This window comes from Pygoscelis adeliae, unplaced genomic scaffold (genome assembly GCF_000699105.1).
Source record: "Pygoscelis adeliae isolate BGI_AS28 unplaced genomic scaffold, ASM69910v1 Scaffold275, whole genome shotgun sequence".
Taxonomy (NCBI): domain Eukaryota; kingdom Metazoa; phylum Chordata; class Aves; order Sphenisciformes; family Spheniscidae; genus Pygoscelis; species Pygoscelis adeliae.
The window spans coordinates 35562-58103 of NW_008824763.1; the positions used below are offsets into that span (position 1 = coordinate 35562).

Sequence of the window (22542 nt, forward strand, 5' to 3'; positions counted from 1 at the left end):
GGAATATTATCATAACCTCTGGCTAATTTGTTCAGTTGCCAAACCCTGATTACCAAATTCTGGTTTCAGGTTTCCTTCATCGCTGCCTACTGCTTGACTTGAATCTGTAAGAGATTTCAGGGAATGCTTCTCTTTAAAACTGTCTTTCATTACCTTTTTCCCCTTCTGACGCCTGTCTCTAGGGGCAGAAGCTACCTGCTCGCTTGCTGCAGGAGATCTGCTATTTACTCCAGCAGACTTCAAGGTCTTCGCATCCACCTCATCAACCGCAGTCGTTTTCTCTGGCTGTACAGGTTCCACGTGCTGATCTCTGTCTTTCCTTGGGCCTCTCTGATGCAAAGGTGGAAAGGATATTGCTTCTTTGGAAGAAAATGATCCTGAACATTCTTGAAAGGTTCCTATTTTAACGTTCATTTCTGCACCCGATGAACCGGTTGGTTGAGTGGACATTTTGGAGTTTCCTCCAGAAGCGAAACTATGAGCTGAATAATCTGGGTCCTTTGAGGTCAGCGTTTTCATCTTCTCTCCCTTAGAAGGCGCACCTTTGGCTATCAAATCTGAACTGCCAGAATGTTTTCCTTCCGTAGACTGCGAAGCATCCAGCTGGTAAGTTTTACCGCCACTTGTAGCCGCTGTTTTCTGGGAGCCTGAACTGCTAGAGGAACTCTGAACTGGAGCGCTTGGAGTACCTGCATTCACCGATCCCACAAAGCGGTCAGTACTTTTGACGCTCGGTTCATGTTCTGAAGGGGACCCCATGCTGGAAACGGAAGATACACTGTGCCTGGAGTAAGTGGTCCCGGCTCGCGTAGGGGAAATCATCCGGAGTTTTGATTGCTGCTGTGACAAAGAGGAGGTGCTATGTCTCCTAGAGCCAATGCTCTTAAGTCCAGAGGATAGTAAAGGATCTCCTACTGTCACTATTTCATGGGTCACTGGGGTAGGACTTCCTGAGAAAATAAGGCAAGAAAGACTGTCAAGTGATCCGAAACCTTCACAATCAATGCATACCCAATTCCTTCATACAAACCACAGGAAATTAGAAACCAGCAAAACCTTTCAGCCAAACAGCGTTAACGTAACGGTGATACTTGAGAGAGGTATTAAAAATCTGATACCGTCAATCAGTATTCACCACAAACTGTTGACAAGTTTGTATCTCAGGGTTCTGTATCTCAACTTTACCTGTGAATTTTCAACATCGGTTTGAAACAAAACGTGACTCACTCATACATAAATAGTAGCTGAATTACAATACCAGATTCCCCATTCTCTCTGGAAAAATACTGACCGAGATGATTAAGTCCCTAACTTATATTACAGCTCTTCTGCATTACCGCTATTACATTGCCCAAACACCGCTTTCTTCATCCCAGGGAAATTTTTGTTTCAGTCATACATTTCTTGACAGGCCATCTCTACTGTATATTTTCAGAACTTTCCTTCCCTCAAACCTATTGCCATTTCACTATTTTCTCTAGAAACAGAAAACTAAACACCGCATTCTGGATGAAGCCGAAAAAGACATGAACCAAACCAAGAATATTTCCAAAACAAACAAACAAACAAACCTCCCCCAAAACCAAAAATCAAAGTCAACAGCACTTGAAATACCTGCAGAGGGTAACGGCCTAGAGCCGGGAGACCTCTGTGTGGATGGGTAACTCGGCATCCTGATCCTGGGACCCTTCGAGACCACTGGATAGTAACAGGAACTAGAGGTCTGAGAATGCAAGGGACGATCCGGTGATGGTGGGTTTACAATTTCAGGTGTATTTCGGCTGTCTTTAGGTAGAGTTTCTGTTGTTGTACAGAAGAGAGACAACAGGATAAGCCATTACTGAATCCTAAAAGCTGTGATCTGTTAAAGTATATATTGCTATCAGGTTTCACTTGGAGAATCAGGGTATTTGTTAAATAAACACAAAGTCACAGATTACCGATTCCTTGCCATCAGATAACGTCTGGTTTCTTCTCCTAAGAACGCTTTCAAATACTTGCAGCAATACAGTATCCCTCAGCTTACACATGAAATTCCATTATTTTTTTAATAAAGTTTAAGAGTCTATGTTGACAATGACAACTATTAGAGACGTTTTAAAAATCTTCCACAGCTTCACCGTCTGGGAACTGAAAAGGATAGGGTTGAGATTTTTTTTTTTTTTAAACTCACCTAGGGATACAGAGAAAGCAATTTGGAAATACAGAATCAGCGCAATACTACTATTCAACACGGTATTTAACAACCCCCATATTACAAATCAACACTGGCACTTGAAGTACAATCTGAAGTTTTAGATCACTAGAAAAACCTCCGATCTGTAGACTAGATCTACTAATCTACTAGAAAGCATTACTACAGTAGCTGTCGTTTGGCTCAAGTTTTCAAAGTTACCAGCACACTCAGGAGCTTAGCTTTTTTTTTTTTTTTTTTTTTTTAAAAAGTCTTAAACGCTGTAACATAATTTGGAAGCCTGAAGTGGATTCTAGTCCAAATCGGTTTAGGTGACACAGGTCCTAGCCACTACTTGGCTTTCTGGTAAGGACAAACTATGGCGAAAACATGTAGAGAATATACTTTTATAAAGTCCTTAAAAGATTACCTGTAAGGGGAACCGGGCTATGGGCAATTGTTCTGTTATCATCATGCTCTACAGTGCTGTTGATGTCAGGTTCTATAACTGGAGGTCGGCACTCCATGATCTTGCAGGTATACACACAGCGCTTCCTGGCATCTGTTGTGCTCCAGTACACCCTGGAGCACCTGGAAGTTAATTCAAACATAAAACAATTTACTCAACAGTCGAGTAAACCTCAGCATTCCTATTTTAAATTTTCAGTTTCTCAAAATTACGCGGGACAACGGCTTCCTGGCACAACATGCTGCACACCTAGCATCACAAGATTCCTGAACAGCGCATGAAAGCTACAGTCGATTTTTACAGATGTTACTTCAGCGCTGGTTTGGCATTTAATACACTAAAAGATATCTAATCATGAAACAGCTTATACTCACTGATAGCCGATGGGAAACAACTTATCTTCACAGTCTGAGAGGTCATTCAGGATTCCTAAACAGTCTATCGTCATTGAACCTGAGCAGAAAGAGGAACAGAAAAGTTCTGTGAACCAGATACCAGCACTAAAGGTGGGATCAAGTATCCGGAGACTAGATCTTACCAATCATCATGTGGATGTTCTCTGGTTCCAAGCCACTAAGAAATTTTCTTCTCAAACTGATCCCTTCAAAGTCCACAAAAACTCTCCGGAGAACTTCAAACCCATTCTCAGGAACCACCTGAACAAGAATCCACAAAACTACTCGTTAATTTTAAAGGAACCACCACGTGTACGCTACGCAGTCTGCCTAACTCGATCCTCAGTTTGGTCTTTTGGTTTTTGAACTGCCACATGGTACCACTTGCCAAACTTCCCCATGCCGGTTGTATCGCTGACCTCTCTTCAAGAGCACTGCAGTCCGGCCCTCGTTAGTAAGGAACGCATTCAATGTTAACTCCTAAAAAGCGCTCATAGTTACAAGGCTAACCCCACCTTCACACAAGGCAGGGTGTGAAAGAAGACTCTCACCTCTCCTTTGATCAAGTCACGATGCCTCTGGCAGTAAACTTTCTTATCATCCAGAAAGACACAGTTCTTGGCTCGCGAGCACATAAAATGATAGTTACTTGTACAGGAAGTGAGGCAGCAGCCTACTGTGGCGCCCGACTTTTGGCAGAACTCACATCTCTGGAAGAGCAAAAAAAAAAAAAAAAGGTAAAAATTAATCCCTTCTAAAACCAGGCTACCATTACTGTCGTCAGTTGTTTTTTTCGGCACAGACAGAAGTTTAGAGTAATGCCTCACCTCCCACTTCATGGCTGTAACATTTCACTACCGTGACTCACGTGCACAATTGAGACATGGGGGAGGAGGCGAGAGGAAGAAGGATCCCTCACGCAGAACAACTTTTGCATTTGCAGGCTGGTTCCTCCAGGCCTCAGACTTTCTTGCTTGTACTTCATATCCAAGTGTCATATTCGCAACCTTCACCGAATAATGTCTCAGCTATTTCTCCTGCACAGAGTATTGCCCCCCGTGGGCGGCTTACTACTGGCTAAGAGCAGTCCTATTCCACTGCTTCCGCCGTTTTAATAAATATTTAGGACCAACTGATGCAATATGAAAACAAACAAAATTTGGACAAACTAATTTCTAGTCATGCATCCAGCCTCATTTCATTCTTCTGGAAAGTAAGCAACAACCGATTCACAATAGGAAGATTATTTCGTTTTCTAAGACTGCTTAGGAGTTCAGAAAAAAGAGACACCACCATCATTCTTTTTACAGTATTTAACAGGGTAGCTACGTACAAGCCAGATGTCAAGATCCTTCATCTATACTCAAACATGAAAATGTTCCCTGCTCAACACCTTGAATTGGACAATACTTGCTTTCAATTTTTATTTCTTTTACACATATATAAATTTTAACCTAGGTCAAAATACCAGGTACAGGCTTGCTCTCCCTCCTTTTGAGTTCCTCTGCTGTCATCAGTTCGGACTGCAACGGAGGATCTGGTAAGTCCTTGTACTAGAGGGATAGCTGTTGGGCTCTAACACGGCACTTGGCCGTGCTTTAGACATTCTGTATTACTTTTAAAAACAGGTTGTGACTACAGATATGGCATCAACTGCTTAAGGTATAGCACTTGCAATCGAAGACCTTCTGAGAAAAACATGACTCCAATTCTCCCGTTACAAGTTCCTTTTGGTCTCCACAATATTTCTGAACTGAAATATTGTATTCTGATCTTCAGTCAGTTCTATTACACACAGCGTAAAAAACAAACAAACAAAAAAAAAAAGCAAGGAGAGGACAGAGCAGAAAAAACACACACAAGGAATCTTTTAGCCGGGTTCCTGTCTTGGTTCTGTGGAAATCAGCATGAAGTTTAACAACGTGTTCTTTACTTATACCCACCAGCTGCTTTCCCCTGATCACAGCCATGTGCACGTTTTTCAGAGAACCATCATCATCTTCAAATACTTCTGCTGACCACAAAGCACAGTTCACATGTGTCCATTCATTTTGGCCAATATAGAGAAGCCGTCCAGCATCCTAAAGAACGGAAGGAAACATTCTTTTCAAATGTTCCACGGAGACACAGCAACGCACAAAAAGCGTCCAGCCTATCCACAGTTCCAAATCTACAGTACTGTTTCAACCAGCTCCTATCGAAATGGCCACGTGCCAGATACTCACATTAGCACTGTCATCACCGTATTTCAGGCACAATGCGCACTGCCTGTTGTCTTCTACATCCGGAGGTGGGTTAAGTTCAGGACTATCCTCTCGGCTTCTGTCGGAGCCTTTTAGTTAAGAGAGAGAACACTGTTTATGCTTGAAAGTCAGGGCGGCAAAAATTCATCTGGAGAGATTGTCAGTTAAGTGAACAGGGTAGAAGAGCCAAACAGCAGCCTAGAGTTTTCAATAGCCAGCTGGTAAAGCAAGGAAAAGCACACATCAGCCTCTACACAGCCCTTGTTCTTGGGGAAAAGAGGCAGGTGCAAATGTATTTCTGGGCCCAAGCTCAGCTCAGAAACATCTCATATGTAACAGCCTCTGAATGATTTCAGGTCACAGAGGTCTCCAAAATTCTTCAGTCGCATACAGAACTAATAACGCCCTCTCTTTACTACTGGGAGGTTTGGAATGAAGCACTCTAGGTTTGGGACCAATAGCGCTGCAATCTGTTTTCTTACTAGAGATAGGTGGTGTAGGAGGATGTAGAGGAGTTGGTGAATCTGGCTCTCCAGGCCCTTTGGGTTTTGGAGCTGGAATGATTTTCTTCATCAGAGGGGGCTGTTCAGTGCGGTTGTTCTCTTCACGCTCCTGCCACTGAGCATAATTATGGTCAAGCGAAGGGGGCAGCACTGCATTCGGCAACATACCACTGCTGAAATGCAACAAGGAGTCAGCTGTCAGACCCGACTACGGCAGAGGACCTTGTGCCCTGTCTACCAGCACTACTGACATTCAATATACGGTAACAACTCATTTAATTACTTACAGTCCACACACGCTCTCAACAAAGGCTATGACTGGTCACTTACATTTTAAGGTTTGTGATGTAGCTGTCTGTTTCTTTTGAGGGTAACAGATACAGAAGAAGGGCCGCACCAAATGGGGGTGAGGAGGAGGAGGCGGAAGGAAGGACAGGACTGACAAGACGACACACAATATACCCTGTTCTAAATAAAGTTTTTGGTTACTCTGCTTTAGAACAAGGAAATGTATACAAAACCTGGGAGTGGGATTACTGTTTAACTTCTTAAAAACAAAACAAAAACAAAACCACACAAAGGGAAAAGGAAAGAAAAACAGAAAACCCAAACCCACAAACAGGCTCTCTTGGTACTTTTTGCTTTGACAGCTGGCAAACCGCAGGGTGTCGCAGTCAGACACAGAACAATTACTTACTTGCTTGTTACTTTATTTGGCTCCCAAAATCTGGACTTTTTTACACTGAACCATGGAAAAACACGCTCCATTTGCTGAAGGAAAACAACACTCCATTAGAAATGTTATACAACACACCCAAAATTTCAAAGACGTTCAGCCAAGATCTACTGTAAATGCACAACTAGTAAGATTTCATTAACGTCAACAACTCTGACAATGTCCTATTTCATTCCTGGAAATACCCAAGCAATGGTAAGCGTGATGGACCCTTTGGATTCCAACAGCAACAAGCAGCGATATGATACCAAGCAGATTTCAAAATAACTGTAGTCCGGCTCACCCGAATAAAGAAGGACTTGACCATGCTATTGGCTTTCTTAACTTCCGGCTGCCCTCCATCAGAATTAATGGCTGCTTGAATTATCTTCACGATATCATCACTAAAATCCAACTATAAGAAAGCCACAGAATTTCACATTAACGGGATTGTCTCTTGTACAGCTACACCATCCACCAATTCTTTAAGGCATCAAGTGAGCATCCAGATGACTAGAAGACTGAACCAGAGCATCGACTTAAAAGCAGAAAAAGAAGTTGGCTGTAAAGAACCAAGCAGCCCTGTGCATTTGCAAACTGGCTGGCAGAACTGCCATAACGGTTCACTTCTTCCTTCTACCAGGAGTTGACTGCTGACTGATTTTAAATCGGCTAAGCTAGCTACCTCACAAGGATTTGGCCAAAATCTGGCAACAGCACGTTTGCCTAGCACTTTGCAATATACAGTCTTCCTCAAGATTACAGGCTCTGCAGGGAAAAAAGAGGAAAAGGCTGTTCCCTACAAAGAAAACTGATTCGGTCAACGTTAGCATTTTGTATAAATGACCCCTAAAGAGATCATCCCTCCGCACATGAATTACTAGTTTCCATATAACTACCATCGGTGTTATTTGGCTAGGCCTTCAGTTAGAATTTGCACATGAAGGATGACCTATCCTGTTTCCCCCAACGTAAACATCTGACTAAGAGCAAAAGGGGTTTAACCAGGTATCACTGCTGGTTAAAGGGAGCCATACAACAGTGTAAATCACATGCCTTTGGGCCCACATTAACACGAGTGCCAGCCAGAATTATTTTTAGCAGCACGCTAACCTGTTTCCTTGTTCATAAAGAAAAGGCTCAAGCATGCTCTGTAATAAACACCACGGGTCATAAAGCAATTCATAGGATCTATTATTAGAGTGGAACACTGAAACTTTGACATACCACCGAAGTGTAACATCCTTGATCCATTTTTCTTTTCACTCCCTCCAGATCCAGAGGTTGCTGCTCCTCCTGTTTACTGACTTCCGTTAGGACAGGAGGATCGGGACCTTCAGGAGAGCTTCTGGATGGGATACTCTCTTCCGTCTCGGGATTTAAATCAGGCGGTTTTGCTGCCTGTTAACATCAGCAACCAGAGAGAGGGACATTGGCTATTGAAGTGTGGCTGGTACTCATGACATACTCCCACGCACATTTATTGGCCCAGAGATTCTCGCTAATGTGAAAGAAAGGAGACTCAAGTTCTGAATTCCTGTCCAAAACATAGGGACAAAAATGAAAAGATCTTAACGGGCTTTCTGCTCCTGACCTGTAAGGCGCACAGCAGAGCAGAGTGATCAGCTATAAGGATCAAACGCATTTTTCAGAAGTCTTATTTCCGAATATATATTTGAAGGCTAAGATCCTGTTCTTCTGTCAAAAAAGCACCTTCGCCATCACAGAGCTAAATCCTCCCATTCCTTGAAGAACTTTACCCTCTTTTTTTTCTTTTAGCCTCGCAAGTCGTATCACCCACTTCTTTGTTTCCATAGGAATGAACAAAAGAAAGAAAACAAAAATCACAGCACATGTCGTTCTAAGTACGATAAAGACACTTCTGCAGTATGATGCACAGCAATACCAGAATTCAGCTGAATGCCAGGCAACACTTCAAGCCAGAATATATTAACGGGACGCGAGGCTCCAGCTTACCTGTCGATACCGCAGCAAGTGGCTAGTCGTTCTAGAATTCAACAGGGCTGTTAAAACCTGCTTTAAGGAAACCTGCAGCTCCTTTTCCAGTGCCAGACGCCACTCTGCAGGATGCTGCTCCGTACAGTTAATGCAGGTGTATGCTACACTCTCAGGCAAGTTAGAGAGTATCTCATACATTTCATCTGGAGACAAAAATAAAATAACAATCTGAACTACTTTACTGAAGGATGGACATAGGGAAAAACCCCTACTCTGCACTTGCTGTTGTCCTGGTCTCGGCTGGGATAGAGTTAATTTCCTTCCTAGTAGCTGGTACAGTGCTGTGTTTTGGGTTTAGTATGAGAATAATGTTGATAACACACCGATGTTTTAGTTGTTGCTAAGTAATGCCTACACTAGTCAAGGACCTTTCAGCTTCTCATGCTCTACCGACTGAGAAGGCTGGAGGTGCACAAGAAGCTGGGAGGGGGCACAGCCAGGACAGCTGACCCAAGCTGGCCAATGGGATATCCCATACCATGGGACATCATGCTCAGTGTATAAAGCTGGCGGAAGAAGAAGGAAGGGGGGGGCATTTGGAGTGATGGCGTTTATCTTCCCAAGTAACCGTTACGCGTGATGGAGCCCTGCTTTCCTGGGGATGGCTGAACACCTGCCTGCCCATGGGAAGCAGTGAATGAATTCCTTGTTTTGCTTTGCTTGCACACGCAGCTTTTGCTTTACCTATTAAACTGTCTTTATCTCAACCCATGCATTTTCTCACTTCTACCCTTCCAATTCTCTCCCCCATCCCACCGGGGGGGGCCCAGCAGGGTGGGGGGGAGTCAGCGAGCGGCTGTGTGGTGCTCAGTTGCCGACTGAGGTTAAACCACGACAACTGTCTAACTGAAACACTTTTCACGTAACAAAAGCGTCTTGTGCAACTAACTGAGCGATACTGCATTTGAGGCAAGTCCTACGCTTTCAGGATGTCATTGATATTAGTACTGGTCTACCTGTAGCCATTCTACAGGTATTTTTCAGGTAGGTCACAACAGGTGAGGGTGTTAACATAACGCTCTGGTAGAAAGGTCCAAAACTGGATGGCTTTGGTCTACTCGCTGCCCCGCGTTCTTAAGTGCTGAGGAGATAAGGATTTGCCTTACCAGAAAGGTTTTCACATTTGGAGTGGACCCAGCGGTCGCATTTCCCGCACTGCATCATCTTGCTCTCATAGTCGTCATCATCATAGCATTTGTCACAGAGAGGACAAAAATTTCCTGCAAACAAGACGTGATTTTTATCAGAAGTTCCGCTGCCACGCACACATCTTAAAGGCTGGGCTGTTACTTACTAGTATGCTAAGAAAGCAGCTCTCTGAAAACCCCCACCAGTAAGCTGCTGTTACAGTTACATCTACTTTTACAACACTGTAAAACAGCGGCCGCAAAAATAACCTGCTTGGAAGACCACTGACTACTCTAGAATTCCATTACCGGGTACCCATTTTTGGGGGGTGGTGAGACTAACAAAATACTATAGGCAATCAGCTTTACAGAGTAAAACAAAAGGACAAAGATGACATACAGGCAAGAAATTAGGTGGAACAGTCAAGATTTTCTACCCTGAGGTTTTTCCCCCAGAGCGCCCCCTCCTAAATTCAAAGGCGTCAACAACAGTAACTAACACAAGAAGGAACAACCGCTTTACAATAGGAATTTTGTTGCTTTTAGGTCAGGATTCCTTTAAAATGTCTTTTTCTCAACTGCTACTTGAAACCCTGGGCCAACAGGTGTGTAATAATTGCTTTATATGGTACAGCGTTTAAGTTCTGGAAGCCTCAAACTCTGACAATAAAACAGTGGTGACTTTTGTTGGCCACTGTAAAATCTAAGAACCTGTAATAGTTTCCCACAGAAACTATTACACGTGCTTTCATGCTTGACCCTAACACTAGCTTTCACTCCTGTTTGTACCGTGACAAGCTCACCTGCCCTGCAGGCCCTCTGTTCGCTCTACACTGACGCTGTCTAACTCAAAACCGAGCAGCTGAAGAGGCTCCTGCTGTAAAGAATCACAACTTTATGTACCTTTAGCAAAGAGTTTGGCACAATCATGACACAGCGAGAAGTCATGAGACCACTGCGCATCCCACCCTTTGCCTGGTGTTGTGGATCCACAGCTCTTGCAGCGAACACATTTGGTACATATCTGGAAAAGGAATGTGTTTGGCAACAGTTACTTGCTTTTATCCAGTGGTTTCTGCGCTTTAGTCCTAACGATGCGTTTCACAGTTTTTATTGTTTAATGAGTGCAGAGAGCTTATACAACAGAATAAGGAGTCTCAAATACCGAAACTCACTAAAAAGAAGAGCGCTCCCCCCTTTTACGGTAAGACGGCGATCATGCAACAAGAAAAAAAATGAAAATAAATCACAGTATAGTTTTTCTGTCCTTCGTATTTGCACTGGAGAAAACATCACCTTTCCCTTCACATAAAACAGCATATGTAGTTGTGGCATTTCTTCTGACCCAAAATATGAAGTCTTATTTTAACAGATTTCCAACTCTGAGGATATCATAGTAGAAAACACCTAAAAACTATTAGTACCAAATACACTATAGGCAAAGCTTTCGCACTTGTTTAGAACAAAAACTTGAAAGACACAAAATAGTGCAATTAATCCAAATAAACTCGCAATACCAGTATCAACTGATACATTTGATAACAAGGTAAATGCTTCCATTCTAAAGAGCTTCTTCCACATTCTGGGACTATGATCAGAAGAATTACTACAACTAACAAAGGTGTAAGCTCTTTAAAAATCCTGCTTGTTCCAAACCTTATCAACAACCCACCTCATTATCGATTTCCAAAAGTACCTTCCAACACAATGGAAGGTTGCCATCCTGCCTTAAAAAGCTAAGCGATTGCATCAGAGCAATTAATCTGCAGAGCTCTGGCCCACAGTGTTATGATCAGTCAACGAGTGAACTACCCAAAAGAGAAATCAAAATCCCTCACCCAAACTTTCTTTTTCTTGGTGGGTTTTGTTGGGTAGTTTGGGCCCAGGCACTCAGGGTGATAGCTGTTTCGGCACTTGTTACACTCCAGCAATTGCTACAAGAATAAGGGGAAAAAGCATTGGAACAGAGACCCTTCAAAGGGATACAAAATCCTGGACACTTTCGTTTTATGTTGGATCCCCCATTTGGGGCAAGAGGAAGAAGCTGCAAATGAAGCAACTCGAGAGGCGTTCTCCCCAGCGCACAGCGGCGCTCGCGCAGAGACTGCGCTTCCCTGCTCCCCGGTGCACGCTCGTGAGCTGAGCTCTGGAGCGAGAGGAGCTCTGGGAGCAGTGCGGGGGATGCCCGCCGGGTCTCCCGGCGGTTTGGGGGTACCTTGGTGGCCTGGTGCTGTCTCCCACACACGTGGCAGAACTTGCAGCGACGGCAGCACCAGTTTTCCAGCTGGTCCTCCAGGGGCCGCTCGCTCTCCTCTAAGCAGAACTTGTGGAAAGGCTCACAACAGACCTGACAATACACAAACTGCAAGGGGGGAGAGGGAGGTTTTAGCAAGTCAGAAGCTGCTCTGAATTCCCAAACAAGCCCCCTCGCGCTCCCAACTACTTTGAATTCTGCTTTACAACTGACAGAACAAGGATATCTACTGGCATATTTTAAGAGGGAAACTGTGCGCGTACTTCAGATAATCCAAATACGTGCTCATCTACCCAGACTAGGCATCTAGCAGCAGAGGGGAGTTTGGTACCTGCTATCTAAGAGTTCTGAGTACCGGCAAAGGCCTATAGGGCTCTTCAGCATCTCCCTCCCCTGCTGTAACACAAGTCAACTGCACCAGAAGAAACACTTGGTGCAGAAGGAAGGGATATGCGGAGCCAAGAGAGACGTTCCTCCCTCCATTCAGCTTAGGTGGCCCATGTGAAAGCTCTTCTAATTTCTATGTATCCCCTAGAAGGCTGGCCATACTAGAAAAAGAATCGTCCTTGGGGCACGAACACCACAGGCTCATGGGGGACAGAAGAATCCTTTGTCCCCTTGAGCAACCTGACTGAGAAGGGGATGGCTCCATGCCCCACTGGACCTTCACGGTCCTCAAGTGCACTGATGTCCACATACAGAACTTAACCCCCTTTTCCCCAAATATTGTTCACTCTTCACAACCAAGCCTTTTCTAGAGTGCTAGCATCACCTTCCCAGGACAGCTGGTCTGAAGATGTTGAGAAGGCACCTATCTATACCTGGAAACGCATTTAACACTTCTTAAGCCCACATCCAGCTCTTTATACAGCACCAGAATCTTTCCAGTCACGTTTCAGTAATGGTTTGCAGCTCTCAGCAGATACAGACATACCCGGGAAAGTCAACGCTGCCTAAAGCCCTTTAACATTATCGGGCAGCCTTTCTTATTTCGAGTTAAAAGAAAGCAAAGGCCCTGCTTCACATCAGATGTAGGATTCCAAATTAAGAGGAGACCCAGGTGCTCTCAAATACGCTATTCTTTACGTCTAATACAGTTCACCTGCAAAGTAAGCACCGCAGAAGTTTCCAAACTGATTTTAAATACCTTGCATTTTAGTATCAAGGGCAGTTTTACAGGTATTGTTTTAATTTCTCTTGGATTAAGGTCATGATATTATTTATTTATTTATTTTTCTAACAACGTGGTGCTGTAACTAAGTCATCAACAGCAGAACACAATGCTTTACCTCCACATGTCCACTGCTGGCACAGAGAAAACAGACCACCCTGGGAGTAATAGGTACCGAGGTGACGATGCCTAACCCACCCATCTCCCAAACATTCTCCACTTCACAGTCCTCCTGAAAGTACAAAAGGATACGTCACCATGCAGAATAAGGCAATACAACATCAGTATAAAGTGCTCACATTGATTGCTGCTTTATGCATTCTGTGCCTGTGATTAAGTGGTCTCAAACCGAAATAATTTCAACTTCTACCTTGGTCTACTTTATAGTGCATATTGGAATAGTCACATCTCAGCGCTGTTCTTGCCAAGAGAGCTCAATAATACGCTAGCCTTCCTTCTACGGAAAGCAAGCCTAAGGAACAAGACAAAGTTTTTCACGATTGCACAATTATTACTAAAAGTGAAATTTCAGAAGAATTATACTTTATTAAAACTCCATATTTGTATAAAACACTTATGAGATCTCGCTATAATCTCCAGTATCAACACTTATAGATGGACTGAAAAATTATTAGGAAAATATTAATTTTTATTATTTCAACACTGTTGTTCAAAAAAGTACATGATTTATCAGTTTAAAACCCCAGATATACCCAAAATGTTGTCAATTACAAGTTACTAACATTTTCCCCAAATCTTGTTGGCTCAAGTTGTGGTAAGGTTTTATAGTTCCATCTTAATGGAATAATTCTTCATAAACCTCAAATTCTTGCTCATCCTCACACATTGACAGTTAAGGTTTTAAAGCTTTAAGTGTCTCTTCATCCAGTACTCTAATTGCAAGAAAAAAAAGGCATAACAAACTTCTAAAAATCAACCGAGTGACTCGTCACGAAGGCTCCTATTTGCAGTTCTCTCTGAACAGTACCAGACACACAAACTTAGAAGTCACTGCCAGCACTCTTGAGGGACTCTAGTTCCAGTGTTTAGAGCCAGGTAACATTCAAATACTTAAAACATTTTGTCCTCTACCTTGAAATCCACTCGGATTCTGTGGACTCCATCTGTAGGTGGCTTTTGCTTGGAACTGCTTCCGTTAGTCAGAGTGCTGAGCAAATTCAGCGTGCTGCTTTCTGGCTTGCTTATAGGAGGGGGCTTTTCCTAGTCAAGTAAAGGAGCCTGCATTAATCCCAACCCCGAACGTTAAAACTTAACCAGTAATTACATTAAACGCCGTAGGTAATGCACAGACAAAACCCCCAAACCATCACAGAATTAACGAGTGTGTAAAAGCTGCAAGAAAGTAACTATTCTGCAAACCATTTCTTAAGAGCATTCCACACACAATTACATTTCTAATTTAATTTGCTGCATTTTCCTCTAACATCATGTTGTTCTCTCTCATCAGAGCGCTGATTTTCATTTTGCTGCAGTGGGGCAACTCTGGGTGCAATTAGTCCCTACGCACTTCTCTCTCATATTTAAATAAGACAATTCTGGTTTTTTTTTTTTTCCATAATGGAGTTGTTTTTGAGACGAAGGTAGTTCCATTTTTTATGGAAAAGCTAGCCTCCACCCCACAATGTACAAGTCTTGGAGAACGATTCAACATCTAAACCGAATCTTAGGCATATGCCAGGTACTTTGGTATCCACATACTGCCACAAGTACAAAAAAAAAAACAAAACACCTCTGCAAAAGGGTTAAGTAATACAGTTCTACTTTCTAGACAGACAGAAGTTCCAGGTCCTTGAAATTTACTGACTGTGTACAAAAAACAGTATTCACCTTTTCTTTTGGTTTCTGTTTCACAGGGAAAGTTGGACGGGGAGCAATTTTTTTCTGTTTGCTTTGTTCTGTGCCTAGGAAGGGGGGAAAAATTATGAGTATTTCAAGTAACTAACAGCCACCTGTAGAGAAGAAAAGGGAAAAAAAAAATCAGCTGGGTCACGTGCGATGAATTTTAGACTAGAATTTTTCCACCCTCTCCTGTGACTGCACCTCACCAACTATGCCTTGAGCAGTCTCCTCGAGGCATGACCAGGAGAGTTTGCTCTGCTAAAAATCTGAAGCATTGTGGGTGCAAAGCCACAGAAGTCCTGGAGCTGCCTTGTTGGTCACTGTTCACACTCTTCTGTACTACGTGCAACAGCGGGCTGTGTTTTTGTAGTACAACGATTACATTCTTCTCGTTTCACATTCAGACTTAACAGTATTGAAAATATACTTCAAGACTGCCAAGACTACATGACTAAAAAAAATCACAATAAGGATGGCCATCTTACTCCCCGCCCCAACATACACTGTAGTTCAATAAAAAGGAAGCCAGTTCTAAGAAAAAATTCCAAAATAATCTGCTGTAATTTCACCAGATCATAAAGCATTTATCAGTTTTAAAATCCAACAGCTTTTAGCGGTACTGTTACTTAACGTGACTCAAACAGACTGAGGATAAACAGTCCCATTTACCTATTTCTGGCTGGGGAGTCTGCTTTTTCTTAGGCTCAGAAGCGGTAAGTTTAGGTGCTTCTTTTTTCAAAGGTCCTGAGCTCGGTGGCTGAGCAGGAGGGAGCTGTACTGGCTGGGACACCTGTTTGCCAGTCTTTCTGGTACCAGATGCAGGGACCTGTTTGGGCTCCGACACTGGAACGGAGGAATTCCCATCCTCATGCTTCTCCTCAACGGGCTTACGGGCAGGTTCACTGCTCTTCTTTACCGCATTGTCTTCTCTCGATACGATAGTCTGAGGAGTTTGTTTCTGTCCAGAGTCCAACTGGTTCTTTCCAGAATGGCTTTCTTTCTTTTCGTTTGTCTTCGATTTCTTCTCTTTCTTTTTTGCAGCTAGGAAGAAGAAGCATTAATAAAGCAACACAGACAAAACGGTGTGACTTCAAATGATTTGCTGCTTTTTTAAAATAAGGAAACAGACACTTTGATGTCCGAATTTTGTCATTCTGTCGTACAAAAGAAAAGATTGGTACTCAAAAAAATAAGAGCTTTTGTTGGTAAAATTAACGCGCTTGGCTTATGCTGCGATCTGCGTTCTAATACCTCGGGCCTCTATTCTGACAGAGCAGTAAGCAAAACCCTTCTGTAGTAAAGCAGATTCAGAGCTTAACTGCGCAAAGGAGAAAGCAGACTTTGTATGGCGAAGTTCAGGGAGTTCAAGGCAGCCGCCTGACCGCTGTCACACTAACACGCAGACCTCCAGAGGTCTGCTACTAAGAATGCGGGGATTTAACAGAACATGTGTGACGGCTCACTTAAGCCTTATGTCAGAGACAAGGAGGCTCCAAGAGGCCCTGTGGCACTCAGGAGCAGGCAAACCTCTGAGAAATGCTTCACCTGAAGGGCAGAGGGGAGACTGACCAGCCATCAGCAGCAGCTCCCTACAAAAGGAAGGAAAAACTACAAGTCTAGTGCCAAAAGAGACAGCCACTGTTACAGAGTACAGATGCTGCCTGTACTCGCATCGCTCCTGCAACTTTTACCTGACATCACCAGAACAGGCAGGCTCCCTGTTAACATTTGGTTGCAGACTAACCTTTTGTAAGCTCAGTGTAGCCACAATGACAGCACAAAGAGCAAAATTTAAGAGATGAAGGTTTCTCTTTTGTGCTATGCTCGAGCCAAGTCTTTTAGCCTACCTTTAGCTTGCTTCTGGAGATAGGCTTTTGAAGGCATCCACTGTAGATTCTGACACTTCCTCATTCTACAAAGAAAGAGCATGTCGTGAACTCATAAGAAAAATGCAGACTTTAAGAGAGCAGTTTGTAAATAGTCAACGTGAAAAATTGAGAAAAAACCATTATCGGTACACCCGCTACCTTTTTCCAAGCACCTTCCTCCCCCTTTCAGAGATATCCAAAAGAAACTTCTTACTTTCCTCTGTATTTTCCTTTTGGTTTTCCACACTCTCAACACGATTTTGAGGTTAATAAAACGGCTTAAGTAGCACCACCGCTTCACTGGTAAATCACCCATCAGTTCCATTTCATAGATTTGAGAAGTATCAGAATACTTCCAAGAGCTCTAAGATACCACACCAAACTCCCTCAACTGTAGGTTTTACGTAATCCAAACTGAGGCCGTTTCAGACAAAAACAGTTACTCTTGGAGTGGAATCGGATTAGGTGACCAAGCCTTTTTGTAAGCGTTCAACTTTATTTCCTATTTTTCTTACGTTTAGCGTATGATGTCTTCTGTAAGTTCGGCTAGGCTTTGTTTCTGCCTTCATTCTTGTAGCAGGGCTACAAAGAGTTTTGAAACCTAGCCCGAGGCCCGGGCAAAGCTGCTAAGAGTGAGACTACTTACAGATTGTAGGCTGCAGAGTGTTTTCACACAGATGAGCACTACACAGCAATTCTCACAGCCATGCTTTATAAATAGCTTTCATACCACAACAATCTTGGTTGGTGCCCCTTCAGTTGCTGCCTTTTAGACAGACTATCTAGTCTGGTAAAATCAATTTAATGCAGCAATTTAAAAAAGCAAAAGGTTCAGGCTAAGTGATATGTATAAAAAATGACAGGAAAAATCAAGGAAGAGTGGTATTTCTTAATGACATCCAGAGACATCTTTGTTATATGAAGTGTATATACACCGGATAAACATCGTCTTGAAAACACAAGTTCTTCATAAATGCAATTTGGGAGAATAAGAGATAAATACTTATGTATACATTGCCTTCCTTGCAAAAACCCATACTGCCTAATGAAAGCCACTGGTCTCATACCAAACGCTTTTCAATGCTATGCCAGTTTCGTCAAACTGGGGAGACTAAACCAAAGTGAACTTCAGAAAAAGAGCTTGTAACAAGCACACCTTGAATCAGGATCTTGACTCTTAAGTTAAACTGTTTACAATCCCCTGCTGTGATCCAGCCTCAGCCCAGGCCAAATTCACTCAAAGCCTGTGCTACAGGGTACATCTGTTCCCGGTCCCGGAGCGTGGGCGTGCTTATCCCACTGATAAGTGCGTAGGGATTAGACAATTTCTCAGGCACATACTTACTTGCAGCACTGCTTCTTTATATTGCGCCCACCAAACTTGGGTTTGTCTAGACAGTTAGTACAGACACCACAGTCCTCTGGAACCTGACAGCCCGAACACTGCCCACAGCGCCTTGAGCGTCGGCCCTTCTTCACCGGAGGTTCTTGCTGTGCCTTGTTCCTGGTAACTGGCTTAATTGGCTTGATAGGTGGAGCAAGAGGTTCGGCCTCTTCTGAGCCAGCTATTGATGACTTATCTATCAAAAAAAATTTCTGATGTGAACTGACTGATGTCAAAGAACGTTTCAGGAGCATCTAACTTGCTAATGAAATTTATTCCATTAAGCCTAAGTTGATCTGCAGAGCCACACAAGGGGTGCGTGCGAGTGTGTGCATATACACATATACGTATGCGTACATATGTATACGTGCACACGCCCCCCAGCAGACCAGAAGTGTAGCGCGGGACACATGTTTTTAACAATTACCAATGGTTAAAAGGATTAACCCTGTTTGAGTGGCACTGTAACGGAGAGCCCAGAGCTGTTTAACATACTTTCCCTTGTTAATCACTTGAAGTCCTCATTTTAAGCAGTCAACAAAAGCTGACTTTGTATGAATCCACAGATGAAAACCAAAAACCTTAACTCACCATCATTCCCCATGGAAGACAGTATCTTCTCCCGTTCTTCCCACGGTAAGGCACTCAGAGTGGGCATGTCATCAGGAAACACCGCTCGCTTGCGGCCCAGTGCAACAGCTGCTCTCCTGCAAACATGTTTTATTCGTGGTCCTCGGACTGACGTTTCTGATGAATCGCTCTCTTGTCCCTAGATTTCAGAACATGAGAACAGACAGTATTCCTAAGAAAGATACCAAAATGAGGCTGGGAAACATCTAATGGAAACTTCTAAACAACCTAAAAAGAGTTAAACTATACCTTAGCTTGCACTTTCTAAGAATCGGGATAAAAAAAAATCAAAGACTCTCGGCCTTCGAAGCCTCGGTTATCCAAGAGAGGATAAACTCAAAAGAACAAGAGGTGTTACTCATTTGGAATTACAAGGTAAGTTTCTACCTGCTACTGGGAAGCAAACTCGCTCATGAAGCCATGTTATCAAGGCATTGATATCATAAAAATCAGTCGACTGCAGTTAGACTAGCATTCGGTGCTAACTGATCCAGCAGAAGCCAGAAGTAAATCAAGCTGTTTGATAGCTTTGTAGCTGCTGGCCTTTAAGAGGAGGGGCTTGTGTTTTCTGAGGTGCTAAAAGAAATGTAGCATTTTAGTGCAATTTTCCATGTTTTCATCATAGGATTCTGAAATATCTCCTACTAAAAGAACTCCCCCAAACAGGTAATTGTGAGGGCCTGGGCTTCTTCTGTAGCAGGCCAGACATACAGAAGCATGCACTTCATTCCAGAGACAAAAGCTTGAGAGTTTTCTATTTAAAATATGCGCTAGTGATTTTCAACACTAGTGCCATTAAGGCAAGTAGAAGTTTAAATAAAAAGGAAGTATTCTCTGAAAGTGTATTTCACCTACCTTTCTGGTAGCTAAAGAGGACTGCAGAAAAGGGTAGGTTTGGGGTGGGGGAACGGGGAGAGGGAAGAGAGGAAAGCGGTAGGAAACAGCCCCCCAACCAGATGCAAAATCCCAATGGATTTTACTCCCGCCTGTAAGGGGCAGATCATCGCCGTGTAAAGATTAAAAAAAGACAAGAGACCAAGACCAACTTGATCTTTCAGAAGCCAGCTTTATGCTCGAGAAGGGCCCTCAAGAAACATCGAGGCCAAGAAAGCCTACTGCAGCTTGCTGGAACCGTGCTTTTAAGAGTGAGTACTACTACTCTAGATGATCACTTTGCTTAGATTTATTCAGAGTAACCTAATAAGCAGCTACGATGTACTGATCTCTAAAAATGCGTGCAGCTTCCCCCCCTGAGCTGACTACACAGCAGCTCCCTCTCCCCCTCAGCTTCTGCCCAAGGCTTCTCATTTTCGGATTGTTTGCCATCTGTTGCACTAACAGCTGCTTAGCTCGGTATGTTAATTCTTCATGCTTAGGATACGAAAGCTACTTGTGACTTTCAGCGCAAGTTCAAAATAAGACGCACTCTAGCAAAAAAAAGAAAAAAACCCACAAAAACTTGGAAAAAGGAGTACCTGTGCTTTTGGCTGATCTGCTTGTTTGAGGGACTTGCTCTTCTCAATCTTGTACAGCTGGGCTTTTGCCTTTTTCAGAAGACTGGCCACCCTCTTGTCAGTCATTGGCAGTTTGTCTGCTTGAGCCAACATAGAGCTGATGGAGGAAGCGGAATGTTTAACAGTGCTTGACGAAGGAGCGGAAAGACGCAGGGCTTTTTCCTTCTCCAAAGACGGCGCAGCGGGGCTGAGGTCCAGATCTGATTTATCTAACCCCCCTCTACCTTTCTTGGACGTTTTGGTTTTGATGGCTGCCGTATCTACCAGAGCAGCAGCGGAAACGTCTGCCGCGGGATCTACTGCTGTAGACTTCTTCCGCCCGGCAGTTTTTTTGGCAGACGACGATGCTGCAACGTCTTCGCTGACAACTTTTTCTTTGGGCATTTTACCTACAGGAAACAAAGCAGAGCTACTCTGAATTTCTGACCCTTTTCTCCTTTTCTCTTTCCTTGACTCCCGTTTGTTCTCCTTTTCTCTCTCTCTGTCTTTCTCTCTGCTCTTGTCCTTCTCCAGGCTTTTGTCAGCGTCTTTATCTTTGGAGAGTTCCTCTGCCGCCCTGTCCTTGTTTCTGCCTCTCTCTGTCTGGGGACTCGACGTGAACCAGGGAAAGAAAAGGAAAGAGAGGAGCAGGGCTACTAGATGAGAAAGGCTCTGCCGGAGTGCTAGTCTGCTTCCTCGGTCTCTGGCTTCTTTCTGCTGATTCCCCAGACTGCGTTAGGGAATGGGAAGGAAAAGTAAAAGTTGAATTTAAGGCACTAGTGGCAAGAGAACTAACAGAAATGCTAGTTAATGAGGAAGAGACAGAAGACTGTGGGGCGAGAGTTGTCAGGTCAGAGGTACTAAGTCTCCCGCTTCTCGTCCTCATGGAGTGTGAAGGAGATCTGGGTTCCGATCGGATGGGGCTAAACACTCTCCTCTTCCGCTTCCGAGAAGAGACACCCGTTGCAGAGGTCCCTGTAGTGGTTCGACCAACCGATGAGGGCAGAGTTACAGACTCAAAGATCCTGGAGTGGGCCTCGCTCGGCGTGAATCTGGGCGCTCTCAGGAGAGGACTTCTCTTGTGCATATCAAACCTCGTTCCAGAGTGAAGAGAAAACAGACGTGCTGGAGCTGTAGCACCTGGCGTTGAGAAGCCGGATGCAAAGCCAACGTCCTCCGGTGTCAGCGGTGGGGGTCTGAAGTTATCGAATATCGGTTTGCGAATAAGTCCCTCTTTGGCATATTTTGCTGATGAGAAGTACTGTGGTTCTGACCTGGAATGCTTCAGGGAGGTCCACCTAAACGTCGGCTCTCGCAGAATCGACTTCCGTTTCTCTTGCATCGGGGCAGCAGAAGCAGGAAGAAAGGGTGAGGCTAACGGTATGGTAGGAGGCATAAGCCAAGGGGTATGGTCCGAGATGCTGGAAGCAGGCTGCAGCGGTGGGGGGGGAGTGAGCAAAGGGGGAGGAGGAGAGGAGGAGGACTGCTGCTGTGGCACGCTTGGTAAGGCTGACAGCTTTTTAGCAGTCCTTTGGCCAAAGCTTCTTTCTGTTATAGAAAATCTTCTGTTTCTCCTATCGCCATTATCGTTTTCAGGGGACTGAGAAACAGGCAGCGGAGCATGAACTTCTGGAGTATTGCTTCGCTCTTCAGAAAGCGTCTGCATCTCCTCAGAAGCCTGGGAGTCCGTAGACGTATCCACGCTGGGGCTACTGGACCGCGAGGAGTCCGAAGACATCTGAGACGAATGCTGAGAAGCAGCGCTGGACTTTTCACTGGAGCCACAAGACGTAGCGCTGAACCTGCTGTTTGGTGTGGATTCTAGTCTGGATATTTTAATAGGAGGATCGTAGTCTTCATCCTCAATGAACCGTTTGGGTGTTTTAATAATCCGTGAAGAGATAGCACTCACAACCGGCATGATGAACTGTCGGATATTTTTAAGCTGGGTTCTCCCCTTCCTGCCCTGCAGTTTGGCTGCTTCTTTCTCGATCTTTTTTTGCGCCCCCTTTTTAGCCTTCTGCAAGAGTTGCTTAGCAATTGCGGCATCCGTACGTTTGGTGGAAGGTATAATCCTAACAGGCTTAATCCTGCGCGGACTCTGTCTGACAGCAGCCTTTTCTTCTTTCGTAAGAGGTGGCGTGCCATCCTTTTCTTTGCGTATCCTTTGGGGTTTCTCCAGCTGCGAATTTATGACTAAGGTCGAGGAAGTCTTTAGACGTTCAGAGGACGGCGGCC

At 43.9% G+C, this 22542-nt stretch overlaps 1 protein-coding gene across 1 annotated transcript in view; it reads right to left on the reverse strand.

The window, feature by feature from the left end:
- KMT2A (lysine (K)-specific methyltransferase 2A) overlaps positions 1-22542 on the reverse strand; it is a 34035-nt gene that overhangs the window by 9681 nt on the left and 1812 nt on the right. Inside the window, 26 exon segments of the mRNA XM_009323558.1 lie at positions 1-950; positions 1615-1800; positions 2604-2764; positions 3017-3095; positions 3181-3298; positions 3589-3747; positions 4981-5118; positions 5263-5369; positions 5763-5956; positions 6481-6554; positions 6803-6913; positions 7726-7899; positions 8476-8660; positions 9624-9737; positions 10548-10668; positions 11483-11578; positions 11860-12006; positions 13188-13301; positions 14162-14290; positions 14918-14991; positions 15599-15970; positions 16777-16841; positions 18143-18377; positions 18773-18950; positions 20287-20937; positions 20939-22516. The exon segment at positions 1-950 is cut by the window's left edge and continues 3365 nt beyond it. Of these exon segments, the coding sequence (XP_009321833.1) occupies positions 1-950; positions 1615-1800; positions 2604-2764; positions 3017-3095; positions 3181-3298; positions 3589-3747; positions 4981-5118; positions 5263-5369; positions 5763-5956; positions 6481-6554; positions 6803-6913; positions 7726-7899; positions 8476-8660; positions 9624-9737; positions 10548-10668; positions 11483-11578; positions 11860-12006; positions 13188-13301; positions 14162-14290; positions 14918-14991; positions 15599-15970; positions 16777-16841; positions 18143-18377; positions 18773-18950; positions 20287-20937; positions 20939-22516 (6510 nt within the window).